Source organism: Cervus elaphus, chromosome 13 (genome assembly GCF_910594005.1).
Source record: "Cervus elaphus chromosome 13, mCerEla1.1, whole genome shotgun sequence".
In the NCBI taxonomy this organism is placed as follows: Eukaryota; Metazoa; Chordata; class Mammalia; order Artiodactyla; family Cervidae; genus Cervus; species Cervus elaphus.
The window spans coordinates 8,019,991-8,033,643 of record NC_057827.1 but is presented as its reverse complement, the minus strand read 5'-3'; the positions used below and the strand labels follow the sequence as shown (position 1 = coordinate 8,033,643).

At 40.6% G+C, this 13,653-nt stretch overlaps 1 protein-coding gene across 1 annotated transcript in view; it reads left to right on the top strand.

Annotated features, from left to right (window-relative positions):
• Positions 1-10,393, top strand: part of GABRB3 (gamma-aminobutyric acid type A receptor subunit beta3) — a 271,733-nt gene extending 261,340 nt beyond the window's left edge. Inside the window, exon 9 of the mRNA XM_043922453.1 lies at positions 5,847-10,393. Within this exon, the coding sequence (XP_043778388.1) occupies positions 5,847-6,185 (339 nt within the window). The 3' untranslated portion in view covers positions 6,186-10,393. The remainder of the gene's footprint in view (positions 1-5,846) is intronic.
• Positions 10,394-13,653: the final 3,260 nt, after the last annotated feature.

The window sequence follows — 13,653 nt, the reverse complement described above, 5'->3', positions numbered from 1 at the left end:
TTTCATACCTGGGAATAAAGCGGCTCAGGGGCTGCAACTGTCCTTGGGTGACAGCAAGGACATGCATTGTCTTTCCTTGGGTCCTGTAAGAGATCTCAGAGCAGTGTATTCAGGGGCTCTGCAGGCCACCAACTTGACCATGATGCTATTGAACTTAATGTCAAACCATGAGTGTAGATTTCCCTTATATTAACTTAGTGGCAGTGTTCACATGGTCACTTAGTTTCTCCTGAGACCAGTGGTGCAATGAAAATTCTGGCCTTAATTTATTTGTGCTTCTGTTTGTTCCTGGGTTGTTTCTCTAACCAAGAACCAACCATCTTCAGTTGTAATGCATGTGTTAATAGTTACAAGCCTTGTGATATTTTTCAAGTTGATCAAATGGTATTTGAATTTCATGAAGTGGCAGAAAGTCTTGCCAAGGAATCAGAGCTGCAGGCTTGATACCATTCCTCTTACTAAAGAGCAACATTTTATTCCTCACATGACAAATAGTTCCTCATTTTCCTAAAATTAGAGTATTTTACTTATTTTGAAGCTTTAAGTAGAGAATAAGATATCAACAGTATGCCAATCTGATGACAGATTCTTGGAAGAAACTGAACATCCCTCTAGGATACATTCCACAGAAGATGTTTTTCGTCTCTGAATGTTTCTGGCTTATAGAGCAGGAAGAAAAAACTACATTGAAATCTAATTATAGTAGATATGAGACAAATTTTCAAAATAAGTGGCATTCATGAAATGCTTTAGAAATTATGAGTCATCACTCTCATTCTATACAGAGATTTTCACAATCCCATCTGTTTTAAGATTTAAATTCTAAATGATAGGAAAAGATTAGCATCTCTTCTGAAAATATTTGTTTAAAATGTTTGGTTTCTAAGGTTCAATGGATTTCAGTAACCTTTTAATTCTTGCATAAAAAATACCTTCTAGTAGTTTTGATATGAATTTTCTACACACTGGTTCATGTTTAAATGAAAACTATGCAAAGGTAAAACTATGTCAAAAATAGCCAAATTAATTTACTCTGAGGTCTTATTAATTCCATCTCTAATATACATATATATATATATATTCAAGTTCCTTTCAACATAATGAAACAATAATGTAGCTGTTCACTCATTCTGAAATGGAGTGATGCAGTTATTATTAGTTCTCTGATAGCTTCAAGGCAGCCACAGGTATCAGAGCACCCAGGCACCCCAACTTTGTAAACGTTGATGACCTTGAGTTCGTCTTCTCTCAGGGTGGATTTCCTTCACTGGAATCCAAGGGTGCAGACTTAGACTCACCTTTCTGAAGTTCTTTCCCAAATGCACAAAACTGGCCAAAGGGTGGAGGGAAGAGAGAATATTGATTCATACGGCTTTGTCATTAAGTCTTAAAAAGTCAACTCAACATCCAGTTGACCTTACTTTTTGAGTTTCTTCACTCTCCCTTTGGGCTTGCTGGAATCACCATCTATCTCATTATCTCTTTTCCCTTCTCTTATCCCAGAATCCCTCTTCTTCATCCACATCTTACCCTCCTCCAAGACTTAAGCCAGATGCTCTTCTCTATGATGTTATCCTGATTTTGTCTACCATTTTTTCCCATCATGCCTCTGTCACTCCCCACTCCATGCAGGTGGTCTTGTCCCTGTTCTTCCAACCTCCAGGGCATATGCTCTATGCTTAGGAGATCGCAGATCACATTTCACTGTGCCTTCTGACCTAGACACCATCCCATTCTTTGCATCTACCAAAAAGTTTGTGCCAGAACCGGATGTGGTAAGTGCTCAGGGAATGTGTGTCCATAAATGAGTGATATTTGTCATCAGTTTGGTGCCACTGAACCCACATGCTTTCTCAGGCTCCTAGAGTCAGAGGAAGGGAGAACCGTTCATAAGCATACCTTTTTTTTAAAAAAAATTAAAACTACATTTAAAAAAATTTTATTGAAGTATAGCTGATTTACAATATTGTGTAAGTTTTAGATATACAGTATAGATATTAGATATTCAGCTTTAGATACATGTATACATTTTTTCCAAGTTCTTTTCCTTGATAGGTTATTACTTCACACTACTGTGTGTAAAATAGATGTGTGTTCAGTCACTCAGTTTTGTACAACTCTTTGCAACCCTATGGACTGTAGCCCACCAGGCTCCTTTGTCCATGGGATTCTCCAGGCAAGAATATGGAGTGGGCTGCCATACCCTCCTCCAATAAAATAGATAAGCATACTTTTAAAGCCAGTTGAAAATCTGAGTTATTAGAACCACCAAAGTCCATCCTAATAAATGTATCACAAAATACTTACTTTCCTCTTTAAGAAAAGACTTTTATTTGGTATTTTGTTCTACAAAAGCATCATAATCCCTAAATTTTGATAAAAGGAGCTTTGCATATGGCATTTTTAGTAACTAGAAAGAGATGGCATTGTGGGCATGTATTTTAAAATGTGCTTTAAGGGTAATACATATGCAATGTCTGCTAAACTGTATTTGCTGATTATTTGAAGCTCTTCTTCTTAAGGGCAAGGACCTTTTCTTACTCCTCCGTGCCTTTGGGTAAAGCCCAGCTCATCTGACATATCATACTCACCTCTGTGTTTCCTTAAGACCCAATTGCCCACACCTTCCAAAGCAGGTCCAGATCACCCCTCTTCTTAGAGAGGGTGACAACTTCTGGTGGCCCCAGCACACCCACAGCTCCTGGGTGGTCTCTGTGGAGGACATGCTATTGCCCAGTCCATTGCTGGCCTCTCCTTTGCTGTCTCCTCCTATTTCAACCACATTTTTATTTACCTGTCAGGCTGCTCCTCCCACATGACTGAGCTCCAAACCACGAGACACTTCATTGATCCCCAAAATGGGAATATTGACTTTTTTGTTATAAGGATTTTACTGACAGTCATTCCAGGAGAAATGATGAAAAGAACAGATATGGAACACAGGTTCTTACAAAGGTCTATTATTCCCAGTACTTTTGAGGTTCAAGCCCTGTTAGAATTTTTCCCTCCACTGAATTAAAAAAAACAAAAACAAAACAAAACGATTGCTCTTCTTTCAGTACTCTGTCCCTTCTCCAAAAACAGGTCTTCATAAAAAGCCTTCTCCCTAATGTGCATGGTATTATCTTGGTCTATTTATGTCTCCCAGGACCCCCAGACTGACTGCTTCCATTTTCAGGGGAGAGTAGACACTGTGTGATATTGAACCCAACCCAGGCTAATGTGGGCCAGCTGCTGTACCCTGAGTCCACGCTGTGATTGTTTCTCCAGGCAGCTTAGGAAGGGCCAGGTGGGAGCAGGGTGATGCGTAACTCCTCCACTCCTTTCCCACCTTCTTAACTGCAGAGATGCAGAAGTGACCAGGCAGTGGTGAGACATCGCTGAGTGTCCAGCGTCACCTAGAGGACATGCAGGAATGGGTTGCAGTAGCTGGCGGGGAGCAGTTACTCACTACCTTCTGGTGTTTCTCTCCAAGACTGCCCTCAAAAAGCAGAGGCCAGCTAGGGTCTGTCTCTTCACTTTCTCCCTTCAAACCCATCTTCTATTCTTTATTCTGCTACTTTGGTTGGGTTTCAGAAACATGCCACTTTTTCACCTGGAAACCACTTTTATTTCTCATTACCTAAAGGGTAAAGGGGAAATTCTTTTAACAGCTCGACTCTCATCTGCATCCCATTTATCCCCAGGTGTTCTTTCTTGTAATGATAAGCAGATGAGGATGACAGGGATGAGAATGACAGTCACCTCCTCTGTCTCCCCTGAGTGTGGGCCAGGAGTTGAATCTGTGCGTCCATTCTCTCCAGGACTTCAGTCCCACTCAACTAGTTTGCCCTTTTCAAACATTTCAGCCACTCTTCAAGGCTGTGCCTTGGTATTTGTCTGGCTCTTTGCCTGAGAAATTTGTACTCATTCTTTAAGGCCTAGTTCAAATTCATCTCCCCTCTGAAATCTTCCCTCTTCTCTCCTGTACTAGTTTTGATTGTTGCCATAACAATTTACCACAAACATAACATTTAAAACAACACCCAAATATTATCTCACAGTTGGTTTGGTCAGAAGTCTGAGTACAGTGGGGTTCAGCCCATTGGCTACCATGGTTCCTTGTGGTTTTAGGACTGAGGTTGTCTTGCTGGCTGTAGGCCAGGGCCTGTCTTTGCTCCTGGAAACTGCCCCCTTTCTTCCCAGGCCTTGCCTGTAGTTCTCTCAGTCAAGGGCAAATCTACTCTTTATGCTTCCAGTTCCTCTGGGTTTCAACTTCTGCCATATCCTGGCTTTCTCTTCTGCTTCAAGTGGGAGAAAATTATCTGCTTTTAAGGTCTCATGTGATTAGATTGGGCACACCTGGATAACTCAGGCTACATCCTCTCTCTGTTTGCAAAGTCCCTTTTTGCAAATGTCTGGGGAGAAAGGGGTAATGTCCTAATGACTACATCTCTCCTTCCCCAAGCATAATTGTTTGGTAGGGCTTCCCTGATAACTCAGTTGGTAAAGAATCTGCCCACAATGCAGGAGACATGTGTTCAATCCCTATGTTGGGAAGATCCCCTGGAGAATGGAAAGGCTACCCACTCCAGTATTCTGGCTTGGAGAACTCCATGGATTTATTTATCGTTGGGGCTTCCCTGATAGCTAAGTTGGTAAAGAATCCACCTGCAATGCAGGAGACCCTGGTTTGATTCCTGGGTCGGGAGGGTCTGCTGGAGAAGGGATAGGCTACTCACTCCAGTATTCTTAGGCTTCCCATGTGGTTCAGCTGGTAAAGAATCTGCCTGCAATGCAGGAGACCTGGGTTCAATCCTTGGGTTGGGAAGATCCCCTGGAGAAGGGAAAGGCTACCCACTCCAGTATTCTGGCCTGGAGGATTCCATGAAGTGTATAGTTCATGGGGTCACAAAGAGTCCGACAGGACTGAGCAACTTTCACTTTCACTCAAACCATGATGGAGGTATCTCTGAGTCTTTTTTGGTGCCTCTGTGCCAGAGTCTGATGGCCACTGGAGGTTGACCGCCCTGCCTGCATCTGGGTCACTTTTGGGGTTTGGGACCATCCTACCCGCACTCCTATACTAGCCCCTACTCTTAGTGTTGGCCTTCTTCTCTCCCCTCCTCACTTCCTGAACCTCCCCCTTAAGGCCCAGCCTCAGACATGCTCCATGAAAGCTTTGTGGCAGACCAGCAAATAAAATGGACCAGTGGTACCATCACAAAAGGTCTGAAGCTATATTTAGCACAGAATAAAATGTTGTTTTTTTTTAAAGTTTGGCTCCAATGTGAGAAGGGACTTTAGCCTATCTTAAATATAGTAGTTAAAAAGGATGTCTTCCGCCAGGACCAGGATTGAGTGAGGAGATCCACCAGAGACATCAGGAGTGTCCATTCATCACAGTACTCACTTGTATCTTCATGGTAATTTGGGGGGACAAAAAAGGGGACAAATTGACTTCCAAAGAAGAATAGGAGAGTATAGTTTCTATCCAAGTGTATAGTTGTGGGAAAAGGTTATAATACCTAAGTCAACATCTTGAAAGACATTAGTGCTTTAATTTTGTCTTCAATAGGGACTTGTATCCATAATGTGAAATTTCAGTTTGAAATGGACCACCTTATTTTATCTAATTTTTCTACGAGACTTATTAAATTACAGAAATCAAGTTTCTAACTTGCAGTTAAGCCCACAAAATGACACTTTACACTAACACAAAATGCTGGGTTTGCTAGATGTGCAGTTTCTCGTCATATATGTGACCTGAGAGAATGACACAGGTCTGTCCTGGGTTTGCATGTGGAAGTTAGGTTTATTGGCATGCTATGCTCGCTGTCTAAGCATGTGCATTTCCTTCCAATCAGGTGGATGCTCATGGAAATATTCTGTTAACATCGCTGGAGGTTCACAATGAGATGAACGAGGTTGCAGGAGGCGTTGGCGATGCCCGGAATTCAGCAAGATCCTTTGACAACTCAGGAATCCAGTACAGGAAACAGAGCATGCCTCGGGAAGGGCATGGGCGACACATGGACAGAAGCATCCCGCACAAGAAGACCCATCTACGGAGGAGGTCTTCACAGCTCAAAATTAAAATCCCTGATCTAACCGATGTGAATGCCATAGACAGATGGTCCCGGATCGTGTTTCCATTCACTTTTTCTCTTTTCAACTTAGTTTACTGGCTGTACTATGTTAACTGAGTGACTGTACTTGATTTTTCAAAGACTTCATTTAACACTGAGTGAAATATTACTCTGCCTGTCAAGTTTTTATACCTGTACACACACACACACAGACACACACACGCAGATACACACATATATACATACGCAATTGTATATATATGTGAACTTTCTCAGCATATATATAAAATACACGTGTATATGAGGATGTATGTGTATATGTTTATACACACAGGTGTAAGTACCCATGTGTATGTCAGACAAATACACATACATATATACATTTTGCAGCTATGGACAATTCAATCACAGGATGCATATTAAAGAAAGTCATAGTTTTTTTCTTTTTTAATTGAAAGGGACAAGCATTGTCTAAATATTATGCCTTGAGAATGAGGGCGCGAAACACAATATCATCCCAAAATGTGTCTTTTATTATCATAAGTTAGATGTTTTAGTTTAAAAATCAGGAAGAAACTTATTCTTCAAAAACTCATTCAGTGGTATTGCTAGTTTAAAACAAGTCACACTTCATACCCACTCTTTCAGTTTATTAAGCAAAGGCTTTTTGGCTTTCTTGGCGATGGGGTTTGCTTTCGTGGGGCAGACTTTCTCTGTACTGGTTCCGTGGGTGCAGTGAGCCTCTGGTGTGTGCTCACCTGTTTCTTAAGCATAGGCAGAGCCCACGTTGATGTCTGCACGTCCATCTTTTGAAAGCCCATCGGGGGTGGATGGCATCTCACTGTAAGTACTCTGCTGTACAGTATATTTCTTTGCTCACTTGGAGTAGATCCAGCTTACCCATCTTGTGGGACACGGCGGCACATTTCGGCAACGTTGAGTTGACATTTCAATCACTGAACACGTGCTCCACATCTCTTACGGATTGCTAGGCCTGGTATCTAATGGAAGGCTTAGACGTCTCAGGTTATTTGTTACTCTAAGGTAAAACCACCTAGGATGATTTTCCCCCTTGTTTTTAAGTTATCAATCACTCTTATAACATTGTATGTTAATATCAAATATCTTTGCATAATATGCATATGTATATGTATATTTACCAAGATTTTGTTTCTTATGCTTGCTATCATGGCAGCATGCGATGTCATTATTTTTTTCTGTGATGTAACTACTTTCTGTTCTCTAGAATTAAGATTGAAGTGAAAACACTTCTATTCAATTTCAGAAACCAAGAAACATCCTCATGCTTTTATTTCTGTATCTGACATGTTTCACAAGCACATCCAACTACTCCTAGTGTAACTAGGATGCTGCAGGAACACGACCAGTCCACACCATGCATCACCCAGGGACCCACGACCGTTCTCTTGAGGCAAAGGAGAGCAACCTGACAACAAACACAGTCACCTTTGGTTCCTTCCAACCCACAGCCTCATCAGTATTTGGACTTTTTAAAGCTCGTAGAAACAAGACAAGGTGCACCGGTTTCATAGATGCAACCTTAACTTACTATTTAGATGAGATCTTTCTAAAGAAAAAAAAGAGATGATATATTTTTTGTAAACAATATTTCTATCACAGGCATCCATAAACTGAAATGACTACAGTTGTGCAAATAGATGTCACAGTGAAGTTAAGCATTTGGAGAAACAAAAAAGCAAACTATTCAGGAAAGAACTGCTAAATTGATACTTTATCCCAAAATGCCACATAGCCTCACCTTCTCTGTTCTATCCAAAACCAGTGACCAGAGTCTTGCCCAGTACTCTCAGAGCTGGCCTCAGTTTCCCCACAGACAGGGGCTCCATGCCCCCTGCGGGGGTTTGTGCCATAGGCTATCCCCGGGAGCTGACCACTATTTGATTTTCTTTGGCGGCTGATGACCTTTAATCTGTCATGTCTGTAACAGGTCAAACACACCACAAAGTCTCACGCTAGAAGCAGTGACCAATTTTATTTCTTTTCTTCCCTTTCATTCTTATCTTTTTCTTCAGTATCTTCTTCCAACCACTGTTCGCTGGTTTTACTTTTATCTGGAGACAAGTGTTTTCTTGTTCCTTGGCTTTTTTCTGACAATTTTTTCTTGGACAATAATGGGGGATCCTAAAAGTTAAACAGATTGGGAAAAACCTTGTAAGTGACCTTATCATTGTTAACATGTTAAAGAGAACAAAAAAAAAAAGGACATTGTGTAGACCTTATCCCTTTCAATACTTCAGGTATCTTTTTCTGTATCAGTGATTCAAGGAGTGAGGTCCACATGCAGAAGAGGGACCCTAAAATACGCATGAACATGGACAAAAGTGTCAGCGGTTGATTTAAATGTCCAGTTTATGTATTCAGAACTGTGACATTAGTTCTATTTGGGAGAAAAGTGATTCAAACATTTTTGATGCATAGTTGAGGTACCCAACTGTCAAAGGCAGAGACTCCATGGGGCTCAGAAGAGCTGCAGTCTACGTCCCAAGGTTTTCTGGATATAAATTTGCATGGTATAGTCATAATAGCTTTTGAGCTTTTTATATGCATTTGGCACCAAGACTGGGATCCACAACTTTGTAGACACTGCAATGATGTTAAACATAATAGCTATACTATAAATAGTGTTTGTAACTACACATACACACACACAAACACACACAAATACATACATATATTCTGTAAAAAAAAAAAAAACTTTTTGAGATCCTTGAGTATGTGTTTGCTTTACTTCATTTTAGAAGAAAATTACTCTTCTAATAAAATTATTTTATAGCTTCTCCATTTTTAAAAGTTGTGAGAAATATTAAGAAGCAGAACTGTGTGCTGCAGGAGCGAGCCGAGGTTGGTTCTCTGGACTGTTACGGTGTCCTGTCATGACTGCACAGTAGTTCCTGGAGCCAGTGAGTGTGGTGTGTGGATGAATCTGAACCCGGACCCTTGAAGTAATGTGAGGTGGTTGTTGCCCTCATCCAGACCTCTTGAGTAAGGAGAGAAACGTTGAAATTGGACTCTAATGATATCTCTTTCTCACAACTGAACATAATAAAAGGTGAATTTTCTAAATAGTCCTGTCTTTCCAAAAATGCTTCACAGGGGCTCAAAGGTTATAGGAGAATCTTGTTTTAAGAGTTTGTTATTGCCCATATTCGAATATACTTGAGACAATTCCAGAGCCCTACTACATAAAATTCCTGCAGAGAAAGATGGATAAGACTGAGGAATCTTTACAACAAGTGTTGTGCTTGTCTACTGGCCCTAGGACTGTGGAGGGGTTTCATTGTCTATATCGTGACCCACTTGTTTCCCTCTGTTCTAAGTGACCTTGGTGTATGTCATGATAACGTTCTGTCCCATGTATATATGCAGTACCTAATGCCATGTGTTCTTAATGCCAGCACTCAGAACTCTGGACACGTTCAGTCATTGACATCACCACTTCTTCCCGTCCAGCTACAGAATTAACTTTTTCACCAAGGAGATCATCCTCTCAGAGGTGATACCAGTACGTGGGGACTGGTTTTAAGGGGACAGGCCCACTGCAGCTGTAGGTGTTCATTTTCAGCCTCTTGTAGAGAATCCCATTGGTGTTTTTCCCACAATGGTGTCTTCTAAAAAAAGAACGATGTGTCCAACTTTGAATCTCCTGGCTTGAAATCCCATAATTCTTACTTTAGGTTTTCACCTGAAAACCAGTCATATTTCTGGTCATTTTAATGTAAAAAAAACTGATCAGTGAAATATTTTATTACTTGTGGAATAGAGTCTGGCTCTCATTTTATGTGAGCTATGGGTCAGGGGAATTATGGGGCAAAGAACTGCCTAGGTGGATTAAATTTTCCCAGGACACAACTAGTGTGCCTTGGATTGATTATTACCTCTTCTACTGCATTGAAAGGTGCCATGTTTTCCTGAAATTCCCAACACCTGGGTAAACAGTGACCTCCTGGAGAGTGACTCATTTACCATGTCTCTCCCTAGGGTGAGCACCAGAAACAATTTTGTCATTCTTGTCTCTTATTTCCACTTCACGAGTCAGTGAGTGTGTTCAAGGTAAGTACAGGATTATTCTAGTAGGAATAGGCAATTGCTGTCATGATCAATTCCCACGTTTACTTCATTTCATTGTAAAGATCACTTAAAATCCAATTTTGCTTAAGCACATTGATGTAATTTTGGGGGTATTATTTGACATAAAAAAAACAGCAGAATTGAGTGATAGATACAATATGAAACTTGTTGATGAATGACTTCAAATTTATTAAAAAAGGACTAACTGACTTCAATATGAAGGCTGATTTTTTTTCTTCCTTGTCTGTCTATTGTTGAAATAATGTCGTTATTTCAATTCTAGGTATTTTCAGTTGACATGCCCATTTCAGTTATTCTGAAAGTAAGAATAAGTTCAAAACTGACTAGGTATGAGACCAGCTGAACCATGTGACATTTTTTAAAATTCACAATTTACTTTGAATGTCAAAAGAAAACTAGACACACAGAGATCCACGCTGTTCCTGTATTCAAAAAAGCGTTTTCAGAGAATTATTTTTGTGTTAAAGGCCAGGAAACGAACTGCCAATAAGCTCTGGCACAGGTGGCATTGATCCCTACTCTTTAGTTTTTCAGAGCTAAAGGGCGATTTCCCTTGTCTCCTCTCCAGTAGGAAAGTAGTAAGCAATGTCTCTGAGTGAGTGAGTGAATGAATGAATGAATGAATGAATAAAGATCCTCAGACATCGCAAACCAGACAAAGCGTTTACTGACAAACACATTTCTAGGCCCCTGAAAGGCTGCTGGCTCACATGTACACACCATAAAAGGAAAGTGCACCACAGCCAGTTAGGGTTTAATGGAAGCTTAGCGTCCAGAGTGCCTAAACAAAATAAAGCATAATCTTCAATAATTCTTTACATGTTGTGTTTTCCTTTTTTATCCTGTGGACAAGTTTTTTAACTTCCCTCATCTGCTGTGGGGCCCCAACATGGCAATATTTCACACTAGCTCTGTTGGGACTGTAACTTCACTAGGGTACCTTTCTCACTTCATTAGGCTGCAGCGTTAGTCATTTGAATGCCAAGTTTAAATTACCAATAATGGCATCCACTTTGGATTGACTAAGAAAGCCTCACTGAATGTAGAATCCACTCAGAATCCATTCACTCCTGGTCCCAGTGGCTACCACAGGCCATGTACACATTTGACACCATTTCACAGTTCTTAACTACCTCCTTTGTGAGAGTGAAGGTCGCTCATTCATGTCCAACTCTTTGTGACCCCATGGACTATACAGTCCATGGAATTCTCCAGGCAAGAATCCTGGAGTGGGTAGCCTTTCCCTTCTCCAGGGGATCTTCCCAACCCAGGGATACAACCCAGGTCTCCCACATTGCAGGCAGATTCTTTACCATCTAAGCCACCAGGGAAACCCAAGAATACTGGAGTGGGTAGCCCATCCCTTCTCTAGCAGATCTTCCTGACCCAGGAATCGAACCAGGTTCTCCTGCATTGCAGGTGAATTCTTTACCAACTGAGCTATGAGGGAAGACCCTGATGAGGAGGTAAGGACCTTCTTCTTACCAGCTGCTAAAGGAGAAGCGTTGTTGGCTTTCCTTTGAATGGGAAAACTATTCTTCAGAGAAGATAGACTCTTTGGAACCTGTGACCTTTAGCCCGTAATTGGTGTGCAGTCGCAGTGGTTTTTGATTGAGGTACTCCAGGCATTAAAGGCACTCATACTCCATGACCTTTGCCTTTTATGTGACTAGGTTCCACTTAGAATCCACATGCAAGCAGTGCAAAGGAAACCTGTAAGAAATATGCAGCGACAGAAATGGCTCCTTTTAAAGGATGTCTATTGCGGGTATGGGTGTATGAGTGTGCATCTTGAAACCAAATAGGAAACCAGTTAGTAACCCTGGTAGCCAGTGATTGCAAGAAAATGTCTTGTAACTTAAATCTCCATTTCTGCTTTCCCCAGGGTCCTGCTTGACTCGGCATTCTTGAGGTAAATGTACTCACACCACATTTTTCTATGTGTTTCCCATTCCCTTTTCTCATACCCCATCTTTTGTTTCTTTGGGTCTGGGGGAATTTCTCCTTTGAAAATTAAAGAGTGATTTCTATTACCTATTGCTGTTAGAGCAGGTAAGACCTTAATGTTAGCACATCTAATTCCTTTCCTGAAATAGAAGAATCAGCTGTTCCTCTTGCACGTTGAAGCATTAGTTATACACAATCGTCCACCTTGCTAAGGGGGCTTGAAATGCTATATTTTAGGCAAAGTTGTTCATCCTGCCCCATATTCTGTTAACTGTAACTATATTTTTACATTATCAAGGTCAAAAACATTTACATTCTGTCTACAATCATGAAGTTCCATTTTACTGTTTAATATGTTTATAGAATGATTCTAAATGTTGAAAAGTAATGAACATCCTGCATCACTGAGCCATACTTATGTTAAGGCCAGTTCAAAGTTTAGTGTTTCAATTGAATGTATAAAAATACATATTAGAAGGCAAAAACAGACCACCTATAGTCAAGAGTTTTTCTGCCTGGGAAGTGTGATCAATTGAGTATGTGTGAGAAGAGGGATGTCTTCTCAACTCTTACTGCTTCATGGAGGTTGAAAACTTTTACACTTAGCACTGTGACTGTACTTCAGCCTTCAGGATTTTACTTATAAATTATTCAAAAAGTTCAAAAACTTTTAAATTATCAAGAACATAAGTATCTTTCAAAGTGGGGCTAAGGAGTCTGCTCAGACTAATTTAGAAGACCGGTGACTTCCTAGGACTAAGTTAATATTCCTAAGGCCCAGGTCAAATAAATTACTTTTTCCTGCACTACTTTAGTTGACCCAAACTGAATCAGATGTTTGCTTGCTTTAGGACATTTTTAGATTTAGTCCCTTCTCAGTCACCCATAAACACTCATTCTGGGGTTTCTAATTTGCTTTTTCTTAAGAATGATATGCTTTTGACTATGTACATAATATTGACTACCACCTTAGTCATTAAATTTATTGTTTGTTATCCTTTCCATTGTTCTTCATGAAAATATTCTTGACATTGACTGATTTCCCATACAAGTGAGAACTGCTTGCTTTTTGGACCTGCTGCAAACTCTCATACTATGATTTCTGAATTAGTTTCAATATTTTTTAATAGCCCATGGCTTCCTCTTTCCTGGTCTTATTCTTTTTGCCAAAGTTTAATAAGAATGGTGGCTTGGTAAATGAAGAATTTGCCTGCAATGCGGGGATCTAGGTTTGATCCCTGGATCAGGAAGATTCACTGGAGAAGGAAATGGCAACCCACTCCAGAATTCTTGCCTGGGAAATCCCATGGACAGAGGAGCCTGGTGGACTACAGTCCATGGGGTTGCAAGAGTCAGACACGACTTACTGACTAAACCCAACAATAATCCTCAGATAATGCCTGAGGAGCAGGTATGAGACAGAGGGTTTCTGAGACTTTGATTACCTGAATTCTTTCCTTGGTCCTTTATGTTTAATTTGTGGTTAGCTAGATATTGATGTGGATTG